We start from the raw sequence: 23,294 nt of genomic DNA, 5'->3' as shown, positions 1-23,294 counted from the left end.
CACTCTAAGAGCATTGGCATTGGCTTCATCAAAATTCAAGCCAAATGCAAAAATAGATGAATATGTAAAAAAATGGTTGTATTGGATTAGTCAAACCCATAAATGGGTAACTTTGACCTACAGTAAATGGGTCCGATCTTTCATATTTGAAGTGCTCATGTACACTCATCTTTATATTATTTTACTCTATTTTATTTCATCTACCGATCAATTTTCTTTTCCCTCTTTCCCCATTTCCTCCCCGCGTTTTCTCTCCTCATTTCTCTCTTTTTCATTTCTCCCAATCCTTTCAGCTCTACACTTCGATTCTTCGTAGCAGTTAGATTCTTCGTAGCAGAACACTCGGCTCTACATGAGCTTCTTCTCCAAAGACAGCCGGTATGTTTTCTCTGCCGCTCTCTCTTTCTCTCGTTTTCAAGCTTTTTTTTATTCTTCCTTGGATTCTTGGTGCAGAATTATTCAGGAGTTTCTTCTACCGGTTTCAAGCAGATCAGATTCGTGCGGAAGGCATCCGATTTCAGGTTCGTTGGATTGCTTTTCTCCTGCAACCCTAATCTTGGATCGGTTTTTGATTTCCCTTCAGCCCCGATTGGGGCTTTTGCTTTCGGATGTTTGGGTAGGAAAAATTTATGGTTACCTTTGAGCATTCGACTGATGTTGGTTGAATTTATTTTGTGAATTTCTTGCAGATTTTCTAAGGTGCACTCAGTCCCTTCAGCTCAAGCAACCACACTCATTCTGGTATTGTAGTTGTTGGATCCGTAATGTATTGTTGCCTATAGGAAGATTGGTGTGGCTGTGTGTGAATTGGTTTTGTATGCACTCGGTTATATGGAGTTCTTCCCTAGCAATTGATGAATATGGTTATGTGTTTGTCTAAATATTTGCTTCGGAATGATGGCAAGTGATACTTTTGAGTATGTTGTTCATAAATTATTATTTTTCCCATTGATGAATATTTTTTCAGTCTGTTGTTCTTGTGTGTGAGTGGGTAGATTTGACTATCATCTTTGGTTTGTTACTATTGGAAACTACATCCAACATGCAGATCAAAGTTACCTCACTGATTTGAATTGGACACTGTTATTTGATAATGTAAAGAATGACATGCTTGTGTTCTTGTTTGTGTTTGTAAAGAAGAATTTGGTTTGTTCTTGTTTGTGTTTGGAGTTTTTCCTCATGAACAATGACATGCAGCATCTATTTTTAAAACTTGGTGAGGTTGGTAATGTAAAGAATGCTATGATGCATGATTAGTATAATACATTCAATATGTTAGTTCAAAGAGGTCGATTAAATTGTAAGGACCAGGAACCTTGTAAGGACCCATTTGGAAAAGTGCAGAATCTACCTTATCCATTGTGAAAGGCTTTAAGAAGATCATCATTCATTTCTTGAGTGACTCTTGGTGCAAGGACAAGCAACAATGTTTTCCAGCTTAGAGGTTCCTAATAAGCTTTTGTAATATTGTGTGAAAGCACTTCCTATTCCATTAGAATCAGAAATAATAACCCCATCATCATCAATGATCCTTGTGATTGTATTTCTCCCTTTCACTGACTTACACAAAGATGGTAGTACTTTGTATTCCAATCCCCTTTCTGAAGCAAAGTCATCTCTGCAAAGTGGTTCCATTTCAATTGTGCTCTCTCAAGTATGCCATCAATGTCCTTTTTTAGAAGTTGTGCTTCCTCAACTGATTCAGCAGTCAAAGATTGATGGAGTCTTCCAATTGTTTTGTTTTTAGTTACACTATTTGATCTTTTAAGTTCTTGTTTGAGGTTTTTGTTAATCCCCCATATGATAGAGCAGGTTATTCCATTCCTCAATTAGATTCCATTCCTTTCTAATACAGAGAAGGTTTTCAAAATTTTCTTTCTTAATTTGAATTTCAAATTTCAAATTTTAAAATTTTCTTTTCAATCTTTAGATTACATAACTCTTACTGAAACAAAGCAAACCTAAGAATGTTGCTTGTTTGCAAGGAGAACAGTAGGTTATTCACACAGCAATATTGGATGTTTTATACTCACTAATAAATTACAGTCTCATATTCAATTAAATTGTAAGCTGAATTTTTATACTGTTTTTCTGTCTATGGAAAACTTGGTTTCCATATATTAGTTGAATTTGATAGGCCTTAAATAGAGCTTGTGGATCTACTATTTTTCTATTTTTTTATACTGTTTTGCTATAAACTTTCTTACTGGACCTTGTTTAATGCAAAATACGTTGTATGTGCTGCTGTTTTTCTATTTTTGTTCTTTTTTTTGGATCTGTTTTGCAGTCATTTATTTATACTATTTTTCTGTTTTTGTTATACAATTTCTCTGTAAATTGTTCTGTCTTGTTTAGCTATTATATAATGCATGCGTACATAATATCTTTTAGAACTTCAGGTTGGAAATACCTTGCAGGTCCACACACAATTGCAAATCTAGATTGGAGTACTCCGAGCGCACGTTCCACATCTTTCCTTGCAAACTTTTGGCAAGCAGCAAACTGTTTTTTCTTTTTCCCATGTGGAGCAGGAATTTTTTTTACTAATGTTGCCCACGAAGGATATATACCATCAGCAAGATAATATCCCATTGTATACTCATGACCATTGATAGTATAGTTGCATGGAGGAGCACAACCTTTGGCCAACGCAGCAAATACAGAAGATCGATCAAGTACATTGATGTCGTTATGAGACCCAGGTAAACCAAAAAAAACATGTCATATCCAAAGATCATAAGAGGCAACAACTTCTAAAATAATAGTTGGTTCATTTACGTGACCAGAGTGCATACCTTTCCAAGCACTAGGACAATTCTTCCATTTCCAGTGCATGCAATCAATGCTACCCAACATTCCTGGAAATCCACGCCTTTGTCCAACTTTTAGTAACCTTGCTATATCATTGCTGGTTGGAAACCTCAAGCACTCACCCCCAAAGATTGACACGATCGCCTTTACAAATTTTTTCATACTCAACCGTGCAGTACTTTCTCCAATTCTTACATACTCATCCATAAGATTTGTTGTTACCCCATATGCGAGCATCCTAATTGCGGCGGTCATCTTTTGAAGGGAAGACAATCCAAGCCTACCACTGGCGTCTCTCTTTTGGACAAAATAATCATCATGAGTCTCAACTGCAGAATGTATACGTAAAAACAGATCACGATTAATTCGAAATCGCCTCCTAAAAACGTTTGGCGGATATATTGGCAGTTGAGCAAAGTAATCCTTCCAAAGGCGTTCATGACCTTCCAATGGATTGCGTCGGATGAACATCCGAGGTTGAGAATTAGGACGACGTGAAGAAGATGCTCCAAGAGTTGCATGTCGTTGTCTATGTACGGCCATTGCTTCTATCATAAGATCCTCATGATTGAAATAATCTTCATCTAACATATAAAGAGTATTGCTATAGGGATCCATATGGAACTAAGAGAAAAAAATGCAAAGAATTGGAAGAAGAAATATTGGTTTTTGATGAGTGAGAAGTAGTTCAACAATGGATATATTTATAAGGTTTAATCCAAGACTATTAGCTACATCTAAAAAACTTGGCAAAGGAAGGACGGTTAGCTATATCTACAAGTTGGTTTGAAGAATTATGGATATGAATGTTGGGTATTGTGTACAGTGGAATGAATGTGTTTGACCAAGGATAGAATTGTAGATGTAAAGTTTAGGTAGAGAAAAATGGTGGTTTGTGGTTAGTTTCAAACATAATATTTTATCTTGAATGAACAAATTATATACGTGTTTGTTGTTCTTTAAATTATTATATATTTTATTGTTAGGTAGAAGAAGGATTAGCAAAATGTGTTTGTTGGAAATTAGGTTGAGAAAAAAAATTAATTGAAAATCAATAATTTAAATATCAAATTAAATTATTAATATACATATAGTAGGTTTAATTGCAAAATATGAAAAAAAAAATTATTATTATTAAGTTTATAATATTATATTATTATTTTGATGAATCTAATGGCTAATCTAAAGTGGGATTATGGATAGGAAGATTTTAGAATTATGGAAAACTTGTACTTTTCATCAAAATTTGAGGATGGCTTTAATGAAGCCAATGTGGATGCTCTAAGACTGCAATTGTCATTTATCAATCTTTTATCACATCTACTCTACATAGTGGTTATATATAAGATAGAAAATGATAAACACGCGTCACTTTTCACAATATTTTACAAAACAATTGTTGGGGGGTATTTTCGTTGAGAGCCTAAGGCCCAAGGGGACCAGCCCTAAGCCCAACATCAGGCAGGTTTCCCATATTCCAGATAGCCTGAGAGAGTCTAGCCCAAACCCACAAAATCTCATCTTCTCCCAACGGTTTGGGAAAAACCCATAATCCATGTAAATTGGGTATAACTATTTGGGCCAAGATGGGACATTGCAAGAGAAGCACGGGAAGCCAAGACGGAAGAAGGAGAAAGAAACACGCCAAGAGGAATGGACCTAACTCAAAGCAGTACCAGAAGATCACGTCGCATTAAATAAGTTTACCAGACAATCACGTGCATTAATGGCATATCCCAGATGACCACGCCGCATTAAAGACAATATGGCGGAGGGAGCTCCAGGAGAATTTTCCTTCATCCCAAGCCGCAAGGTATGGCCATCTAACCCCCTGGGCTGGGCATATAAGGTCCCTCAATCTTCAGGTAAAAGGATCGGATTTCTCTCTAATCAAGTCTTCCCGCTAAAAACTCTTAATTCATCATCTTCACTAACTTTTTAGTAATTTGTCACTGACTTAAGCATCGAAAGTTACTCAGGCTATCCTAAGGCCACTCTTCTTGATTTCCTTTTCTCTGTTGCAGGCCCCACAAGAATAAGATCGCGACCGCTAAGAGCCCGGCCTAAAAGTGTACGAAACACGTCATTAATAGCAATATTTTAAAATGAGGGATATTTTTATAAACTATCTTATAAAAGTAATATTATTTTACAAAACACTCATATTTTACTACATGTATTGTGAAATGTATTGTGTGGGTATTATTGTTCAGACAATTGATATATTTTGTTTTTATTGATATTTAATGCTTGAATGTGACGCCCCCAAATCTCACGTATAGACATGTGGAGATCGAGACGTCGGGATGATGATAACACGGATCACCACCCTATCGCCAAGTATCAAATGTGTATACATGCAACAAGTGTGCAATAAAAACACGCAGCGGATGATAAAATTCTTATAACTAAGTATCAGAATTTTTGTTTAATACAAACCCGATTAAAACATACATAATAAAATATTACAAGCCTCAAGTATCGTTTTAAACCAAACTACAAGGCATAAACTCCAAATCAATACTCCGGCGGAGCCGCCTCCTCGGGCTCAGCCTCCTCCTCCACCTCAACCTCTACATCAAAATCTACGGTACCAAAATGGTGCCGCAGGTAAGTAAAGATCTCAAACGCCACAAAATAAAAACATATTAAGCTCAAACAATATGCATGAAAGAATGCAAATGCACATATCCCATAAAACCACATTTTCCACGCACGCCAAAATCCAATTTTGGCCCAAAACATATCATTTAAAACCAGTCCTTGCCATTTTCCCAGATAATGGCCCAAATCAATAAACCTCCATTTTTTCAGAAAATGGATCACAAAACCTCAAACATAACCTCGCCATTTTTTCCAGAAAATGGCCTGTATCCAAATCCAAAACTAGTTCCATTTTATTGCATGCACCGTGATCTCCCCTAGGGATCATCCGCACACTCTAGCTCATGTGTCACACCACAGGCAACGACTACGCGTGTGACACCTAAACGAGCGATGCCCAATCTCGCGCCCAGCGCGTACTTGAACTAGGTCATCCTCTAGTCCCCGTCAGCCTAGGAACCACGGAGTCGGCACGACAACGTTACCGTATTGTGCGATCCGGTCGTCGTCCAGCGACAACCCAGGAGATGTCACTCGGTATTATCCGAATGACCAAAGGAGCTCCACCGAGATAATACCCCATCCCAGCTTAGGGTCGCGATACACACATACCCGAAAACCTATTTGCGCAAATAAAACCAGTTTTTCTCAATTTAAAACATGCACATGAATGCATCATGCAATGCACACCTCAAGATACAAATCATCCAACCAATCACAATATCAACAAAATCAAACAACTCCGTCCTCAATCCATCCGACCCCCGACTCCTCGGACTCAGTCCAGAATTAACCAACCAGTCAATGAATTTATTGTAAAAGCAATAATATGTTTAAATCTAAAATAGAGTTTGGAAAATACTTATAGCGCTATTTGATAATTTTCGAAGGATCACGATGTTGCAAACGGAGGAGAAAAAGCAATGTAACAGTGTAAAATACACTGTGGCCGTGGGTTGTAAAATATCCACTTTCGAACGGGGGAACCAAGACTTGAAATTGATAGGGAAAGGCCTAGAGATATTTATGAAGCTAATGTAAGTGAGTTTTGATCGTGGGTGGCAGTGGAAATGGCGGTGGAAGTAAAAAAAGGGCAAATCGAAGTTGAGCTCGTGGGAGCTGCTCCGGCAACGGATCGGGGCCGAAAATGAGTAGTGTAGGACGGCAAGAAGTAGGTGATGAAGTAGTGAAAAGATGGTGGCCGGAGGTAGAGCGACGGCGGCTGAAATGCACAAAAATCGTGCGGCTTAGATGAGCTCTCGGCGGCAAACGGCGGCTCGGATGGAGGTGAAACTTGGTGGGGTGGTTCACCGGCCAGAGGGGGAAGTTTCTGGGTGGGTGGTGTAGGCCACGGTGGCCGGACGGTGGTGGTCTAGGCTGAGAATGAAACTGGAGAGAGAGAGAGAGAGAGAGAGAGAGAGAGAGAGAGAGAGAGAGAGAGAGAGAGAGAGAGAGAGAGCGTGCTGCGCGCGGGAGGAAGAAGAAGGAAGAAAGAAAAAGAAGAAAAAAAGAAAAGAAAGAAAGGAAAAAGAAAAGGAAAAGAGAAAAAGAAAAAGAAAAAAGAAAAAGAAAAGATGAAGAAAAGAAATGAGATCCGATCCGATCCTCTGGAATCCAAAAACTAATCCGACGAAAACAAATTTAAAAACTATAAAAAGACTAAAATAAATTAAACACCTCATCAACCTAAAATAAATCCAATTAAAATACAATAATTTAAAATAGAAGAACTAATATATTAATTAAATTAAAATACTCTTTCAATAAAAATACACATAAAAATGAGGTATCACATTAAAAATAGCATTTCAACTAATTTCGGTGTGCAAAACTCCTAAGCAATAGATGAGTGATATATCAAATCACTAATAATTAGTAATGACAAGATTTAGAATAAAAAATATTATTTTTTCTTAAGTTAACGTATTGAGTATAGAGAATAACTTTCACAGACTTGTTTGGAAACACATACCATCTCATACCATCTCAAAATTTTTCATAATTTTCTTCTCAATCATCACTCAAACAAACATTTTTCAATTTTAGATTTTCAATTTTTTCATCTAATCATTACAATTTTTTCAAACTTTCAAACAAAACATAAAAAATAATATAATTTTTTCAAATTTTAAAATAGAAATAATATTAAAAAATTATATTTTAACAATCTTTTCACTTTATAATATTTTTCCAAGACCCAATAAAATATATTAACTCAAACTAGTTCACTGCTATTTATAAATCATCTCACTATTATTTACCGATTTCCCATCTCAGTTCATTCTCCAAACATCCCTTAATCCTAACAAACTCTCGAATTCTAAAATATTCTCTCTCGTCAACACCAGAAAACATCTGAACAAACAAAACACCTGAGCATGATGTGCTAAGAGGTAACTTATAATTAAGTTGTCCAAATATAAGTGGAAAAGAGATTCATGATCACCCGGCCAAAACAAGGCAATTTAAATAATCCAGGATTGGTTTAGAGGGAATGTGTTTTTTCTCATTTTGGCAAATGTTAAGACCTTGTTTTGGTCCATATCCCCTTGGTCAATGCCTGTGGATCATTACATGGTACTGCATGCCATAACAAGTATTGATAGATAAATTTCTGATTGTTGTAGAAAGATGAAGAATGATAGTAAATCAATCCTCAGAAGATTTTGACCTATATCAATTGCTGCATTAGGCCCTGATTTTCTAAGAACCCAACCCCCTCATTGTCAATATCTTGCACCCTTGGGCTAAATTACGAGTTCTGTCCTGTAAATACGCTGGCACAGGTTCATCAGTAAAAGCATAAGCAATAAAATCTGCAATCTTTCCTATCTTTTACTTTGGCCTAAATATTCTGTAACCTTTAAAGTGTGCTGCATATGCCATTTACTACCTCTTTTTGAGTTTCCACAGCTTTTAGCTCTTCAGACTCAAGGAAAAAATAATAATAATAACATAATTAGAAACCAGTATAAAATAATTCCATTAAATTATTACACAGTGAGATGGTGGCAGGAGCATGACCTCCTTCATCTCTATTTCATACAAACTCGCTCAAGACCATGCATACTTGAGCATCGTGTATTCTTGTTCCTCCATGAAAAACTAAATATTGTTGAGGTAATACAACATGAGTTTAAGCTGTGGATTTAAATCGCTTTACTGGAGCTTTGAGGGAAGACAAATACTTGGCATCTAACTTGTCAATTCCATCAAACAGATAACTGAATGGTGGCATTTCTACATACTTTCCAGAACCAGGAACAACCTTCAGTTCATCATTTTCCCAAACAATTCTTCCTCCAGCAATTGTCACTTCAACTTTTCCCTAAGAACATTAAGTCAACTTTTAAAACCTAAGTAAGACAAATTTAAATGGGATATATCAATGTGCATGATCTCAGAGTGAGAGAGGACTTTGAAGATTTATCAAATACAAGCATGTACAAAGAATTCAACAGTGACCAAAGGGAGGTTCGTAAGGAGAGCAACATATATACAAATTATGTGGGGGGAAAAGATGGTTGGAATCGAGTATTATTAGTACTAAATATCACATTGAGTTTAAATCAATTATCATTTCCATTATTTGTCTATGCAATTTGCATGGACATTTTTACATTTATAGTATCAGACATTCAAAAAAATCAACTGGAATGGCTTTGCTCTCGTGTTTTTGTATCATGAAGGGAAAAAAGGAAGGGGGGAGGGGGAAATATACTTTGTAACTCTAAATTGTCACCCTTTTTGCAACGTGACACTCAAACTATTATTTTGAGGATGCAATGTGTCAAATTTGGTCTTTGGGTATCATGTTGCAGATGGGGTGACAGTTTGGAATTGCAAAGGGTATTTTTCCAAAAGAACAAAAGATAGAAGATGTTAAAAAATAAAAAAAAAATAAAAGCAAAGATTACACCAATATCAATGAAGATAAAGAAATACATAAAACATAAGGTTTAACCAATGAGGTAACTGACAAGAAAATGGTGGTGCTATTACATGGTGATGGGGAATTTTAGATGCGGTGACATTGTTCTCTATTTCCAGCTGTGGGTTCCTTTTTTTTCTTTTCTTTTTTGGCCAGAACAGAATAATCACTAAACCCCATAATCTCCAACCATTATATGCCACTTATAAGGGGGGGAAACAACCACTTGACTACAAAAGCAGGTGGTCACTTTCACTGATTAACGCATTTAATAACATGAAATCTATAAAAGATTCTCTATGGCACACAATCAGTTCTATTTGTTATATTATAGCCATTTTATAAGATTCTCATAATTTAGATGTCTTCAAAACATATTTAGGAAAAGATGTGGCAACACTCTGCATCCCTATTTCACTATATTACAGCCATTTTATAAGATTCTCATAATTTAGGTGTCTTCAAAACATATTTAGGAAAAGATATGCGGCACCACTCTGCACCCCTATTTCACTCAAAATGAACATAACACTCTGCTTTCTCACAGACACTGTGATTTTTTCAAATAAACCGAAACATAAAGGTAGCAACATTCATCATCTTGGCTTAACTAAAACTTTCATTCGTTGTAGATAAATGAGGAATAAAAGGGTGTTATGCATTTCTTTTCAGGAAAGATATAAATAGATTTTATTTTCTTGATTTTATTTTTTTATCTCATAGTATTTTTTGCACACACTGAAACATGGATTAACCTACAAATTTAAGATGGTTGCCAAGACATACAAACAGGCTAATAGCCGTATCCACCTATCAAAATTCTTGAACCAATTAGGTCCGTATAGATCATAGCTCACACCCCTTGCCTTCTTAAGCACAAACCTTTAATTTGTAGAATGCTTACATGATTGGAAAAAAAAAAAAAAAAAAAACTTATCCCATTACATTTAAGGCCGTGACAATCATATCCACCTATGTCCCACGCTCATTATAAACTCAAAAAAAGAATTTAGGAGCCACATTTGTTTCAGGATTCTGCAGAAACTCTAACTATATTATGTATTTTTCACAAGCAACATTAATGTATGACTATTCATCATTTACTATTCTTTTGCATGCCAGACATATTTCAATATATATAATTAAGAAATATTTATGGCATTACTAAGTCACAGAAACATATTTATGGCTGCATCCATGTCTAGATATCTGGAAGTTGGTGTGTCTACAAATTATAGCTCTATAAGAAAAAAACCATTTAATCTCTAAATGATTTTTTTATAAGTATTTAATCTCTAAATGATAGCAGATACAAAGACTACCTTTCCTTTAGTTCCCTCAAAAACGTTTGTATCCGATCGGGAGTGGTGGGACTTTGCAGTTATTTCAAAGCTTGAGTTTGGGTTGAGTATAATTATATCTGCATCAGATCCAGGAAGAATTGCTCCTTTTCTTGGATATATATTGAAGATCCTAGCACTGAAAAAATCACAGACGGTGAGATCATTTAGTCATACTTCAGGCATCTTAACGAGGATTAGATAGCAAGACACATAATATTTGCTTTCAATTTTTTTTTATTAAATATCAAACAACCAGAGATAATCAGAGCAATAGAATACCATTCCGTGCTTGTTACCCGAACATAATCGGTGACAGAAATTTGGCCAGACTCCTGCACAAATACATGAAACTGAAAAAAAAGGAGCAATTTCTAGAACAGATTTTATATTGATCTTCTTATTTTGAGGGAATGGGCAAGAAATTTCTTGAAACTTACCACCATTATATCCCATACCAAATGCATTCTCTCCTCAATACCTAAAGATTTCCAGGCCACATCTATTAGAAAGTAGTATAACATACATTGGGCCCAAATACTTATTCAGACCCATATAAATGATTAAAGAATTTTAAGAGACCAATATGTGTGTTCACCATTGACACCATTGGGAATTTTTCGAAAATCATTCATCCCTAGAGCTTTCTGTGTAGAATTCCAGGAGCAATGGTCAGTTCCTACAAGCTGCACAATTTAAAGTGCCCCCTGAGAAACAAATTCAAATCTCCATAAAACCAATAAGGTCAAGTCTTAGGCAATCTGACAACTGAAAGAAAGTCGGACAAATTAGCGGGTATAGTGTTGGCTTTTAGCACATAGTTATCAGATAAATTTGGAGACTGAATTCATAGAAAAATGTTTTTTAAACCCATGTAATGGATAAGAATACCCATCTTCTTCTTGGAAGCCTTTCTAAAATCTCATATGAAATCATAAGCTACTGGGACGTCAAAAATCCCAGCTGTTGTGATTAAACTACTTTCTCTAATGAGGAGATAGAAACCTGCAAAACTCCTGTCGAAAGGGCAGCTTGAAGGGCCTTGTCATGTCCAGGTGCCCTAAGAGGGGGGCTCATGAGAAATCTGAAACACGAAAGGATGTAATGTTGAATAGTCAAAACCCACAGAAAGTATAAAAATCAAAAAACAAAATAATAAAATAAACCGCAAATAAAAGGGGCGAAGGTTCTTGCTTTGCTGCAGTGATAAAGTCAGGGTCCCAAACCCCAGAACCATCAAGGGCTAACCCAGCAGCAGTTGGCTCTCCAATAACCCTCTGCCCTGAATTGAGAAAACAAGTGGTTGTCTTCTCTAATCAATAAATCATAAAGAAAGAAGAAAAAAATTTGCACCAGGAGATCAGTATAAATTGCGACCTTTTATGATAAGGAAACCAAGAGATCAAGCAAACCCAGCATGTCTCTTACCCAGTCAAAAGGGTATTTTTTTTGATAAATCTATAATACCCAGTTAAAAGGGTATTATGACTCTTAGTAATGAAAAATGCCAATTTGAAGATCACGGCAAACTAAATCAACCAGCTAGGATGGGAAAGAATACGTGTCAAAGGATCTTAATAGCCCACTCATCAAATTTCTCCGCATGCTTGTATGGTGTATGCATGTCTATATCAACGTGAGAGCCATTTCTTCCAACTTTAGCCTTTTAGGACAATACATTTTAAAGATACATTGAGAAGGATGGTTCTGGTATGTTGACAGCTGACATTAAAGTTCCTTTCACGCCCTAATAAAATCAATTTTAGCATCTTGGATCAATTTTTTGTTAAGGGAAGCAATTGTCAAAAAAAATTGTTAAGGGAAAATTGATGAGAACATTTTGATTATTGTATTTGTTTAGATAGTTGAAAGGAAAAGTTTTTTGTTGGACTGCTATATGGCTGACAGTGAACTATGGAACCAAAAGTGGCCAACTGAAACACCTGGTCCAAAAAATGTGTATTTGAGATGAGGATGCACGATAACAAAATGAAAGACAGGAGAAAGATGAAGAAACTTTTAAAAGGGTGGAGATGGCACCAGTTAAGGATAAGATGAAGGGAAATCATTTCAGATGGTTCAGCCTGTGCAGAAAAGCTATGACATAGCGGGAAGAAAATTTGAAAATTTGCAATATTATGTAACCTAAAGGTTGTGGAAATGGCCAGAGGCAAGGCAAAAGAGAAACTAATAAGAGTCAGTAAAGGCATTCTTATCAAAGATTTAAGAGAGAGATATGTCGTCAGACAATTCTAGGCCCAATTAGTTGGAAAAACGCTTAGGTAAGTATTTAGGTTCGTTGGAAATTATCTCAATAATTTAACACCATCCAAGCAATATAGTTCATCCATCAAAGCCTTGTGATTGAGTAAAAGAATGGATCTTTTGGTCAAGAAGCTGTACAAGACAATCTATTTCCTCCTTTCTTATCTTCTCCTTCTAGCCAAATCCTAGAGTAACTCCTAACATAATATACACTTATTAGTTGTTATGATGATATCATGAGATCTTATCAGCATCTAGATGTGGACTAGTACAAGCATCCTCTTAATTTGAAAGTACAGGATTTGAATTGGCATCCCTTCACTAAGTCCTAAATGCATTGTTTTATCCCAAAGATTTCATTGCATTCAAAAGATAACCTTGGTGATTAATTAAGAAAGATAATCCATGGCCACCTTAACAGAACGAAAAAATTAATCTCAAGAGTTTTGAGGGTAAGAATGACAAGTGAACCTAGCAAGAAACAACTATTATGTGCTGGTCCTGCTTATGATCAATATGCTCTAATTTGAAATATTTGGAAGTATGCTAGTAGAAGCATCCACATGCTGACATCACGTCAGCCACTTTTTGCAATTGGAAAAAAAAAAACACGAGCCCACTAAGTCGGCAGTTAAGAGATGGAATATAGCACTCATTAATATTAAATCATTCAATTTTTGGAAATTGCATTCATATCATATAGCAAACTTTTCTTTCATTGAAGAGAGCTTTGGACCCACCCTAGGAAGTAAACACCAAATATATGATCCCACCCGCCAAAACCTTAACAGATAATTTCATGACGAGGGCAATACTTAAGACTGACCAAATCTAATATCATTTACTCTCAAGTGGTAAAGGCCTTGGGATTGAGGGTATGCTCCCCAGGTCTAAGGTTCAAATCCCTTTGGGTGCAAACAATCTCTAGGGGCCATCAGACTAGAGGATTTTCCCCTTGTGTTACTCGATTTGCACTTGTGGAAAACTCCTTGTCGAGAGCCTATGCACCCCAGGATTAGTAGGGATACTGTTCTTAGACACCCGGTGCCAATAAAAAATATCATGTACTTGTCTTTTTTCCGAACTCACAAAATATATTTTTTTGATGAATAAGAAAATTTTATCAAGACAAATAAAGAGGCATAGCCCAAGTACACAGGAAGAACTCACAAGATATATAACTGCATAATGCTATTTTAGGATAGCAATGCCCATAGGAAAGGTAAAAAAGTGGAATAGATCATAATCCCATTGTCTGTTTGTCGCAATTTCAACATTCTGATATGCTTAAAAGATGGCCATTATCTGGTTCCAGTATAACTGCTATAAGCATCTAAGCTTCTCTCCTATTAGTTTTATCATATTTCTAAGAGTGAGAAAAAGTACATATGCATTCATATCTGGATATAAGCAACCAAAAAAAATTGACATTATATGCCACCAAAAAGGAAAATGCCCAATTTCAAATGTAAAGGTGCAGTTTTTACAGTCCAATAACATGATACTCCATAAAAGTAGACTGATGATGCAGTCAAAATAATTTTATCAAATCAAACAAAAATCTAAAAGTGTAGGGAGAATAAGACCTGTCTTTCGAGCCCTAGCTATTTCTTCCACAGCATCAATACTCATTACATGAACTACATAGAGAGGAGTATTCACAAAACTTGCCAAACGAATTGTTCGAGCAGTTGCCTCTCCTTCCAGCTGTATAGACATCAAAGTCAAATCATATGGTGAATTTCTTCAGAGACATCTGGAATAAATTTTTAGGGAGTCAACTACAAGTGAAAGAACAGATATACTTCTTTAGTCATTAGCCCAACCAAACAACATAGTGATGTATCATCACTTACTGAAAAATGAGGTAACTACAAGCAGTTACCATGCTTTTAGTATAGCCATGAAACTAAAGATATTGACTATTCCATTAAGAAGCATATAACTTTATCACAGATTATCAAAGAAAGAGCAGCTTATCCCTAAAGAAAAATTATTTACCATGCCAAAATTTTAGAGCTTCTAGTATTTTTGAGCCAGAAGACAAGGAAATAAAATGTATCTTTAATAATTTTTTTTTTTATGGGTCATATCTTTAATAATGAATATGTGCTAATTTGTTGAAGGAAACAAATGAAGCCTTGGCCATGAGTTGAAATAACAGTTCATGCAGCAGCCTTGAGAGATGACAAATGTAAGTTTTTTTTATAAGTAAATGACGAATGTAAATGTCATGTTTTGGACAAGAGTGATAAATTATGAATGTAAGTGTCATGTTTTAGACAAGAGTGAAACATTTAGGATGATGCTTCCATTCTCAAAACTAAAATAATATTAATAAAAACAACAACAACAATAATAACGACAATAATGATGGTGATGATGTCACACATGACAAATACTGGGGTCATTTTAAGGACCTCACGTCCTTACTCTGTAAGTCTTCTACAGAGTTGTTACCAATCAGAAAAGGAATTACAAAAAAAAAAAAATAAAGGAAGAAAATAATGAAATAAAAAAGAGGGATCAAAAGAAAGAGATACCATGAATTGAACCAATAATATAAATTTTATTTCATAACTAGAACAAAGAAATGACAATGAGCACCTCTTATATATTTCAACTGCCTAGGACTTTGGAGGCAATCAATTAGATCTTTTCTGCAAATAATTTAAAACCAAGGTTGTCTTGCCGTACAATCCTCAACTGGGTTTCTTATCAACAGCAGAAGCAATCCTATGGGAGTGTCTTGGGTTCTCCTCTATTTTTAACTTGGGTATGTATACATTTTCTTTTTTCTTGAGAGACATGGCTATCGTATGTCCACAACCGGACTATGGCTGCTTTTACGTGTTACAGATCAGGTACACTACATGTATAGACAGAACGTCATGTGTGAGACTCTCACTGCATACAGCTCGCATAAAGACTCCTACGTAAGCCTCACTTAGTTGTGTCTGAGTAATTATTCCTCAGATGAGCAAGGAAATAACTGGTAGATAGATGAAAAGATAGAAGAGAGGGCTGAGATGAAGTAGCGTAGCACCAGTCGGTGGTGAGGAGATAGACATGACAGGCCCATGACATTTGAATTTCTCTTACACTCCATGTTTTCGAATCAGATTCTATCAAATATTTCACATTTTCTACAATCATCTCTATTTTAGGAAGGATGCCACATAGTTCCTCAATTAACTAGATGGGTGACCTTTAGGGATTACAGAGAACATGGGACTCAAATTTCCCTGTCCTGCACAGAAATATTTTTTATAGCTGATGGCCCTCATCATGCCTTTGTAGAAGAACAGTAGTTCCCACTATTGATTAACACAAAGAGTCTCTTTAAGAAGAGGGCTTAGCACGATACTTCTAATTTATCTTTGAAATGAAATTGGATGTTGTTGTTAGTTTTTTCTTATACCTAGTTTTTTTTCTTTCTTTCTTTTTCAACGGATAAATGAGGGTGCGATCCGAAGAGGTATATCTTTTATCACATTTTGAGTGTCATCAACCTCATGTGGCATTGCATAAGAATATCCTCCACCAACCCCCCCCCCCCCCCAAAAAAAAAAGCCAGAGAAATGGTCATGATGTGATGATAGACACGAAACAAAAGGGTAGGAAAAGTACAGGAGTTCATTACCTATAGTGTGAGTGGCGAAACAGTTAAATCCCTGTAATGCAATGCAATGTATACTCTATTTGAAAGGAGAGGCACCCAATCAGTAATTTTAGCCCATCATCATAACAATAAAAAAAAAAAAAAAGTTGCAAATGGTTAAAATAAGAAAGATAAAATAGAATAACATGGTCCGAAAGAGGAATTCCATTCGATCATATTTATTTTCAGATTGATACTACTAAATAGCATAGTCCAGAACAGCAATTCCATATAAGATTACCGATGGGGGTCTTGAAAGAGCATGTCCCTCTGGACCAGTAATACCAAGTTCTATCATTCTCTTCTGTCCTTCATATACAGCATCTCCATTTTCTGCATGGACCATAGCTAAAGCACCAAGGGACTTGCACTTCTTAAACCCTTCCAATAGAAGCTCATCATTAACCATAAATACTCCCTTGTAGGCCAGGAAGAACTTGAAGGAGTTGATACCTATATATTGGAATATACAATAAAATCATAAACACGCTTCATATGAAACAAAGAGGAAATTAAAGTAGTGCTCACCAAAATCCAATGGAAGACAAATTTTGTGCAGTACAAATTACAAGTATAGAAAACCAACCTTTTTCCTTAACCATGATTTCCATTTCTTTTGAAACAACTTCATCCCATTTTGTAACTGCCACATGGAAACCATAGTCCATGCAAGACTTCATTGCTTTTTTTATATAGGTCTCAAAACCTGCTGTTAAACTCCCATTAACTGGTATAACAAAATCAATGTGCATTGTTGTTCCACCAGCTAATGCTGCAGCCTGACCACTGAAGAAGTCATCAACTGTCTCCATACCCAATCCGTTCATAGCTAGGTGTGCATGAGGATCAATTCCACCTGTTGGGGTAACAAAAATGTGGTTGTAGAACATTTAAGGACTGGATTATACCCAATTACCAATAAGTGTTGGAAACACAAATGGGCAAAGCAGTAAAACTTTGAGATGCTCAGATAAAATATATATATATATATTGAGCTTGAGATGATGAGTGACTGAGGGATAAAAATCGGGGCCAGTCCTGACACTTCTTAGGTGTAATATGTCAAGAAAGGCTGGAACTCAATATGACTGAACCCAGCACAGGATAAAGCCCTGCAAGAACCACGCAATACTAGATTCTATCCTTCCAACTTCCTAAGGTATGATAGAAGGGATTGTAGGCTTGTAGAAGCCTTTTTGGTACCAGTTTTCCTACTTTGTTTTCATCGGTTGTCATATAAATGCAATGAAGAAGAATGGTCTGTCTCGGACGTCTAGCTAAGAAAGAAGTAATAGGTAAAGTCTTCTTGTTCCAAATGTTACAACCGTGAATGGAACTAAGAAAGAAGAAATATGCAAGTCTCTGTTCCAAATGTTGATGCCATAGTCCTAGTGTTGTTCACTTCCAAAGCAAATATAGTGAAATTGGAGATCTCTTCAGTAGTCGTAATATGAAAACTAACCTGGCATGACAAACTTTCCAGTGGCATCAAGCACAGTAACATGATCAGGAACCTGCCAAAGGCAATCAAACAAGTCAAAAGAAAAACAAAAAATAGCAAGCATGGAATAAAAAAATTGAAAAGGAAATACGAAGAGTAGACAACAGGCCAAAATATGGAAGGGGCCAATGAAAATCAGAACAAACAAGTCCTATATGTCTGTAACAAAAAGCATCATGGAACTCAATGTGAAAAGTATTTGTTTTGAGAAATATAGTCCCTCCGTCCATAATAGATCATGTTTACAAATGATATGCATTAAATGAAACAAAGAAGCTTCCTAAATGCCCTTAGATATGCCAAGAAAGGCAGATTCATGTGTAAGGGCAATACGGGAAGCTAAATGAATAAATGCTTTCCTTTTTGAAAACGTTCATCAATTTTTGAACAATTCAAAGGAACACACAAGAGACAGAGAGTACAAAATCCCATATTACCAGTGGGCTTGTGAATGTAAGAGCGATGAGTTGCATGATGCATGGTAGCTTGAGGCCTTAATCTGCTATAAGCCTAGAGATACAAGGAGACGGGAATGATTAATTTTGACAGAACATGTTCAGCACCCTATGAAGGATAAATTATTTATTTTAGTATACCAAAGTGCGGTATTGATTGTCAAATATCTAGGCTTGGCTAGCTTCTAGGACTTTTCATGCAATTATCAGCCACCTTTTTCAAAACTAATTTGCTATGAATATCCTACACTAGCCCCCAATGAGATAGAGGAATTCAAAACCCTCTTCCTCAACACCCTCTTCCTTTGGACAGCTGCGATAGACCTTAATGGGCTTAACTTTCATGATTTCCTTGTTTCTTTTTCCCTTCTACATAGATGTATTTCCTCTAGTTAAGTGGATTTCTAGTATATTTCCTCTGCACTTAGATTGAGCCTTTCAACTAATAAAATCTAATTATAAAAAATGAAATTGGAAACGATAAAATAAATAAAGTAATACATAACGGGAGGGTGGAGAAACAAAAAAATATTCGCTTCATTTGTGCTACTAAATATAGGAAATTTGTGACATTAAGAAAATCCCAAGTAAATGTCCAAACTGCTATACTTGGGCTCTTGCCTATTCTTATGATCAATAAAATTTAGTTTACTTCAAATTTTCCACGTAACATTCTGGAACGACCTAAATATAAGATATAATTTATATTACGTTCAATACTCAGCTGTCCTTTAACACTATGATATGACCCAGTTCCACCATTTACATCATTAGTCTAATTTACAGATATGACAAACCATTACCATATTCTACCAATCCAGAAACAAATCATCAACTGGATTCCCTAGATTAGAAAAAAAAATAAAAAATAAAAAATAAAAAGACAAGAAAACCTTGATATTGGGCTTCACAGCAATTATGATCCCATCCTCCACATAAACATCAGCAACCTCTTCTCGATGAGCATTCACAACAGTCCCCCCCTTTATCAATATCTTCGAAGAAGAGGTTGACAACGAGATTCCACATTTGGATTCACCAAGCCCAATCCCAGAATCACAAAACTGAAAAAAATAAAACATTGGGGGAAAACACATTCGTTTCATCTGACCTGATCATTTATAGAAAAACAAGTTTTCAACCGGGTAGTCAATAGTTGAAGAGATGGGTACCTCGTTTAACTCAGAGACGGAAGAGAAGGTAGAGAGAAGAAGCGCGAGAGAGAAGAGATGGACGAATATATGGCTCTTGGAGTTCGACTCCATGACCGATGAGTATGAGACTGACTGAAGTACAAAGCGAGTCCCTGTTAAACAGGAACAGAGACGCCAGCCGCCAGGTGAGCTGCCAAATATTCGCTACTTTTTCAAATTTTGTCGCATGTTTTTTATTCTTTTAAAAAAATGAAAAATGATATTTGAAATTTACGAGTATAATTACACTAGCATTGACTTCATCAAAAATTAATACATTTTCAAATTTTGATAAATTTTTTTAAAATAAAATTTATCAAAGAGGTATTTAAAAAGTTTTGAGTTATAGTAATTATTGCTCTTCCTTCAAATTTGAAGATCTACTATTTTATATTCAAACTAATATTTTATTCTAATTTTAATAGACAATGGTTTTATTTTATTTTATTCTAAATTATTTGGAAATCAATTATTTAAGTAATAAATTAAACTATTAATGTCCATATGGTTAGTATAATTAAAAAATATGAAAAAAAAATTAAAAATATTATTTTTTTAATAATAATATTATATTATTATTTTGATGAATCTAATGACTAATCCAATGTAAAATTATATATATGAAAGTTTTGGATTTATGAAAAATATATACTTTTTATCAAATTTTAAAGATGAATTTAATGAGTCCAATGCAAGTCAAATGATGATGGTATTGGATGCTTGCAACCATTTTGATGTCTAAGTTAGTAAAAAATTATATATAATAACTCAAGTATATGATTATAAGTGTTGTTAGAGTTATCCAATATCCATATATAGGTGTAGAGACGTATAAGATCATTACTATGACTTGATTATCTTCACGGGTAAAATATTGATTATTTTATACAGGCAAAGTCACGTATTAATCTGCGTACTAATACTGATCTTTTTATATTTAAAATTTAAATTAGCATTGTTTTCAATTAAATTTACTTTTTGACCAATCACATTAGATTGGTACACATATTAGTACACAATTATACTTGCACAACTAAATTTTTCCCTCTAAATAGGAGTTATCTATTCGCCATACTATCGCTTATCCACCAACGAGAAGAATATAAAGTCCTCATGGGCCTTTAGCCTGTGACTTGGGCCATGTTCACTATTATCACTCATGTTTTGGGATGAGCCAATATTAGACCCTCCAATGAGCATGTACATTTAAAAATAAAAAATATAAAAATAAAAAATTTATATGAAAATCTTAATTTTTTAATAGTGAATCAAAATGAGTATTCAATATTCACAGACGAGTAATGCTATACACTATATCAATATCTCAATTTTATTTTATTATATAAGATGTGACATATTAATCACTATTAAATAATAAATAATTATCTAATAAATAATCATTTAATGATGATAAATATGACATATCATGTATAATAGGATAAAAGTGAAACGGTGGTAAGGTGTATAGAATTTTCATTTACATAATCCATTATTGTATCATTACTCATTAAAAATTTTGAGATGATTAATGAATAGTAAAATATATTTTTACATTTTTTTAAAAAACAACAAGTGGTTATAGGCTATTGATTGCCTATTGGTAGGGCTATACAAAAACTAACCCAACCGGCTGCCGCCGCATAGAACCGGTTGGCTAGTAGTACAATTTCTTCAAAACCGATGTCATTCGGTTTGGCTGCAGTTCAAACCTATGCTAAACCACTAAAACACTCCATGTCAATTGTACATATTATATATATATATATACCTATCTAAAAAAAGGTTGAAACGGCGTCGTTTAAGGTATGTAGTTTTTTTTATTTATTATTATTAAAAGGTCGTTTCATCATAGGTTTTAAACACCCATGTGCACTACATCCCTCTTATTCTTCTCAACTTTACTTCACAACCTCCACCTCCACCTCCATTGTTCCATTGTGAGTCTGTGACCTCCACCCTCCACATCTTTGTCTATAGCAAACATGGATCTATCCATCCGAAAACAAACTCTCTCTGATTTGCACCTTTTCATCCATTTGCATCATTGAAAGCTTCATTTCCAATTCGTTTAAGGTACTGATTAATTTTCACGTTTGTTATTATGGCTTAATTTTGGGATAATGTGATATTTGTCAATTTTGTTGTGAATATCTTATGTGAGAGTTGAAAACCGAAATTGTGTCAATGAACCGATGTGAACCGATGAACCAATGGTAATCGGTTTTATCTCCCTTCATCAACGGTTTTAGTCGGCATCTCTTATTGAAAACACGTCAGTTTCGATTTCGGTTTTGTCCAAAAACTACATTGAAGGGGTTGGTTTCCAACCCTACATATTCAGATTTATTACTCAGTTCAAGATTTTACATGGGGTAGTACTCAATCCTTTATTTTTCTCAAAATCTTCATTTAAATTTTTATAAGATTTAGAGGAATAAATGAAAATATAATAAATATAAATATTTTTTAATAAAAATCCCTACAATATCACATAACTTTATTAAAAAAAATTATTTTCTTTTTATTGCAAACGCAACATAGCTCATTCTTTGTTATATTATTTTCTATTCAAACCTTTCTATTTCCATATCATCGGGATCATGGTTTTTAATTTTGTTTCATTCCAACTATTCAGTTAGAATTTTCTGTATTGGTATAGTATTTGATACACTATATCTCTTCATTCTGGCTCGTCCTAAATTCTAGCCTATTCTATCAAATTTAGACCATTCTGGTCAAAATTAGCATTCTGTGTCCTATTCTGTTTGAGATTATTTTAATGGCAATTTTATAATTTTTTTGAGTTTGAATGACATTTTTGTAAATTTTAAAGTTAGATGATATTTAATTAATCCTAAAATCTAAAAAGTATTTATATAATTTAATTTTTTAATTTTAAATATGTCATCTCATTCTTTTTTTTTTAAATATAAAAAATATATATATTTATTTATTTTTTGTCTCAACTCAAGTTTGTGATCTTTTTAATATTATCTTTTGACACTAATATCCCTATTTTTTTTCTAAGTTTCTCAAAGTATATTCATTTTATATATAGTCAATTCTTTTATATATAAACACACATACATGATGCACACTTACATATATATGTATTTTTTATTTGCTGATACATTTTGGGAGGAGTGTTTTGAACTCCAGATCTCCATTTTGGAGGCTGGGGATAGGGGTATAACCGGTCCGATTTTAGATAAAATTTAGGACCAAATTGGTATGTACCGGTTTTGTAATTTTCAAAACCGATTAGCCTTCTAAACCGGTACTCTAGTTTTACTGGTTTTCGCTTCGATTCGGTTCGATTTTTCAATTTAATGTAGTATATTATATATTATATAATATATTATAATATATAATATATTGATGTATTATAGTATATTATAATATATAGCGATATAGTATTAGTATAACTATTAATACAATAAACAAAATGATATAAGATTTTAAAATTTAATATTATATTAATTAGTAATTTATCATATAATACAAAACTACTTTATATATAATTCTATATTATA

The 23,294-nt window shown here is 34.5% G+C and overlaps 2 protein-coding genes across 3 annotated transcripts; both read right to left on the bottom strand.

The window, feature by feature from the left end:
- Nucleotides 1–1,553: 1,553 nt before the first annotated feature.
- Nucleotides 1,554–3,429, bottom strand: LOC122293782. The gene is made up of 2 exons (XM_043102257.1): nucleotides 2,796–3,429; nucleotides 1,554–1,696 (listed from the first exon to the last, which is right to left on the bottom strand). The coding sequence occupies exons 1-2, from the start codon at nucleotides 3,427–3,429 to the stop codon at nucleotides 1,554–1,556; spliced, it is 777 nt and encodes a 258-aa protein (XP_042958191.1).
- A 4,945-nt stretch (nucleotides 3,430–8,374) lies between these two features.
- Nucleotides 8,375–19,923, bottom strand: LOC122294410 (dihydropyrimidinase-like). Of its 2 annotated transcripts, none has more exons than XM_043103116.1 (13): nucleotides 19,741–19,923; nucleotides 19,462–19,632; nucleotides 18,075–18,126; nucleotides 17,199–17,468; nucleotides 16,854–17,065; nucleotides 14,538–14,658; nucleotides 11,881–11,968; nucleotides 11,692–11,770; nucleotides 11,285–11,372; nucleotides 11,127–11,167; nucleotides 10,969–11,039; nucleotides 10,669–10,825; nucleotides 8,375–8,743 (listed from the first exon to the last, which is right to left on the bottom strand). In XM_043103116.1, exons 1-13 carry the CDS (start codon nucleotides 19,831–19,833, stop codon nucleotides 8,552–8,554), a joined length of 1,635 nt encoding a protein of 544 aa, XP_042959050.1. In that variant the 5' UTR covers nucleotides 19,834–19,923; the 3' UTR covers nucleotides 8,375–8,551. The 2 variants fall into 2 exon arrangements, with proteins under 2 accessions (XP_042959050.1, XP_042959051.1); XM_043103117.1 differs by having other exon boundaries at nucleotides 10,969–11,021; nucleotides 19,741–19,922.
- Nucleotides 19,924–23,294: the final 3,371 nt, after the last annotated feature.

This window comes from Carya illinoinensis, chromosome 14 (assembly GCF_018687715.1).
Source record: "Carya illinoinensis cultivar Pawnee chromosome 14, C.illinoinensisPawnee_v1, whole genome shotgun sequence".
Lineage (NCBI taxonomy): Eukaryota > Viridiplantae > Streptophyta > Magnoliopsida > Fagales > Juglandaceae > Carya > Carya illinoinensis.
The sequence above is the reverse complement of the archived record's forward strand: the minus strand, read 5'-3'. Positions and strand labels throughout refer to the sequence as shown.

What these genes read in the sequence shown, in the direction of transcription:
- LOC122293782 (XM_043102257.1), bottom strand. Translation starts at nt 3,429, where the DNA reads ATGGATCCCTATAGCAATACTCTTTATATGTTAGATGAAGATTATTTC. An exon ending in TTGTCCTAGTGCTTGGAAAG is followed by an intron (nt 1,697 to 2,795) that starts GTATGCACTCTG and finishes CTGCTGAATCAG; the next exon opens with TTGAGGAAGCACAACTTCTA.
- LOC122294410 (XM_043103116.1), bottom strand. Translation starts at nt 19,833, where the DNA reads ATGGAGTCGAACTCCAAGAGCCATATATTCGTCCATCTCTTCTCTCTC. An exon ending in CCGTCTCTGAGTTAAACGAG is followed by an intron (nt 19,633 to 19,740) that starts GTACCCATCTCT and finishes TATTTTTTTCAG; the next exon opens with TTTTGTGATTCTGGGATTGG. An exon ending in TGGAAAGTTTGTCATGCCAG is followed by an intron (nt 17,469 to 18,074) that starts GTTAGTTTTCAT and finishes TTACCCCAACAG; the next exon opens with GTGGAATTGATCCTCATGCA.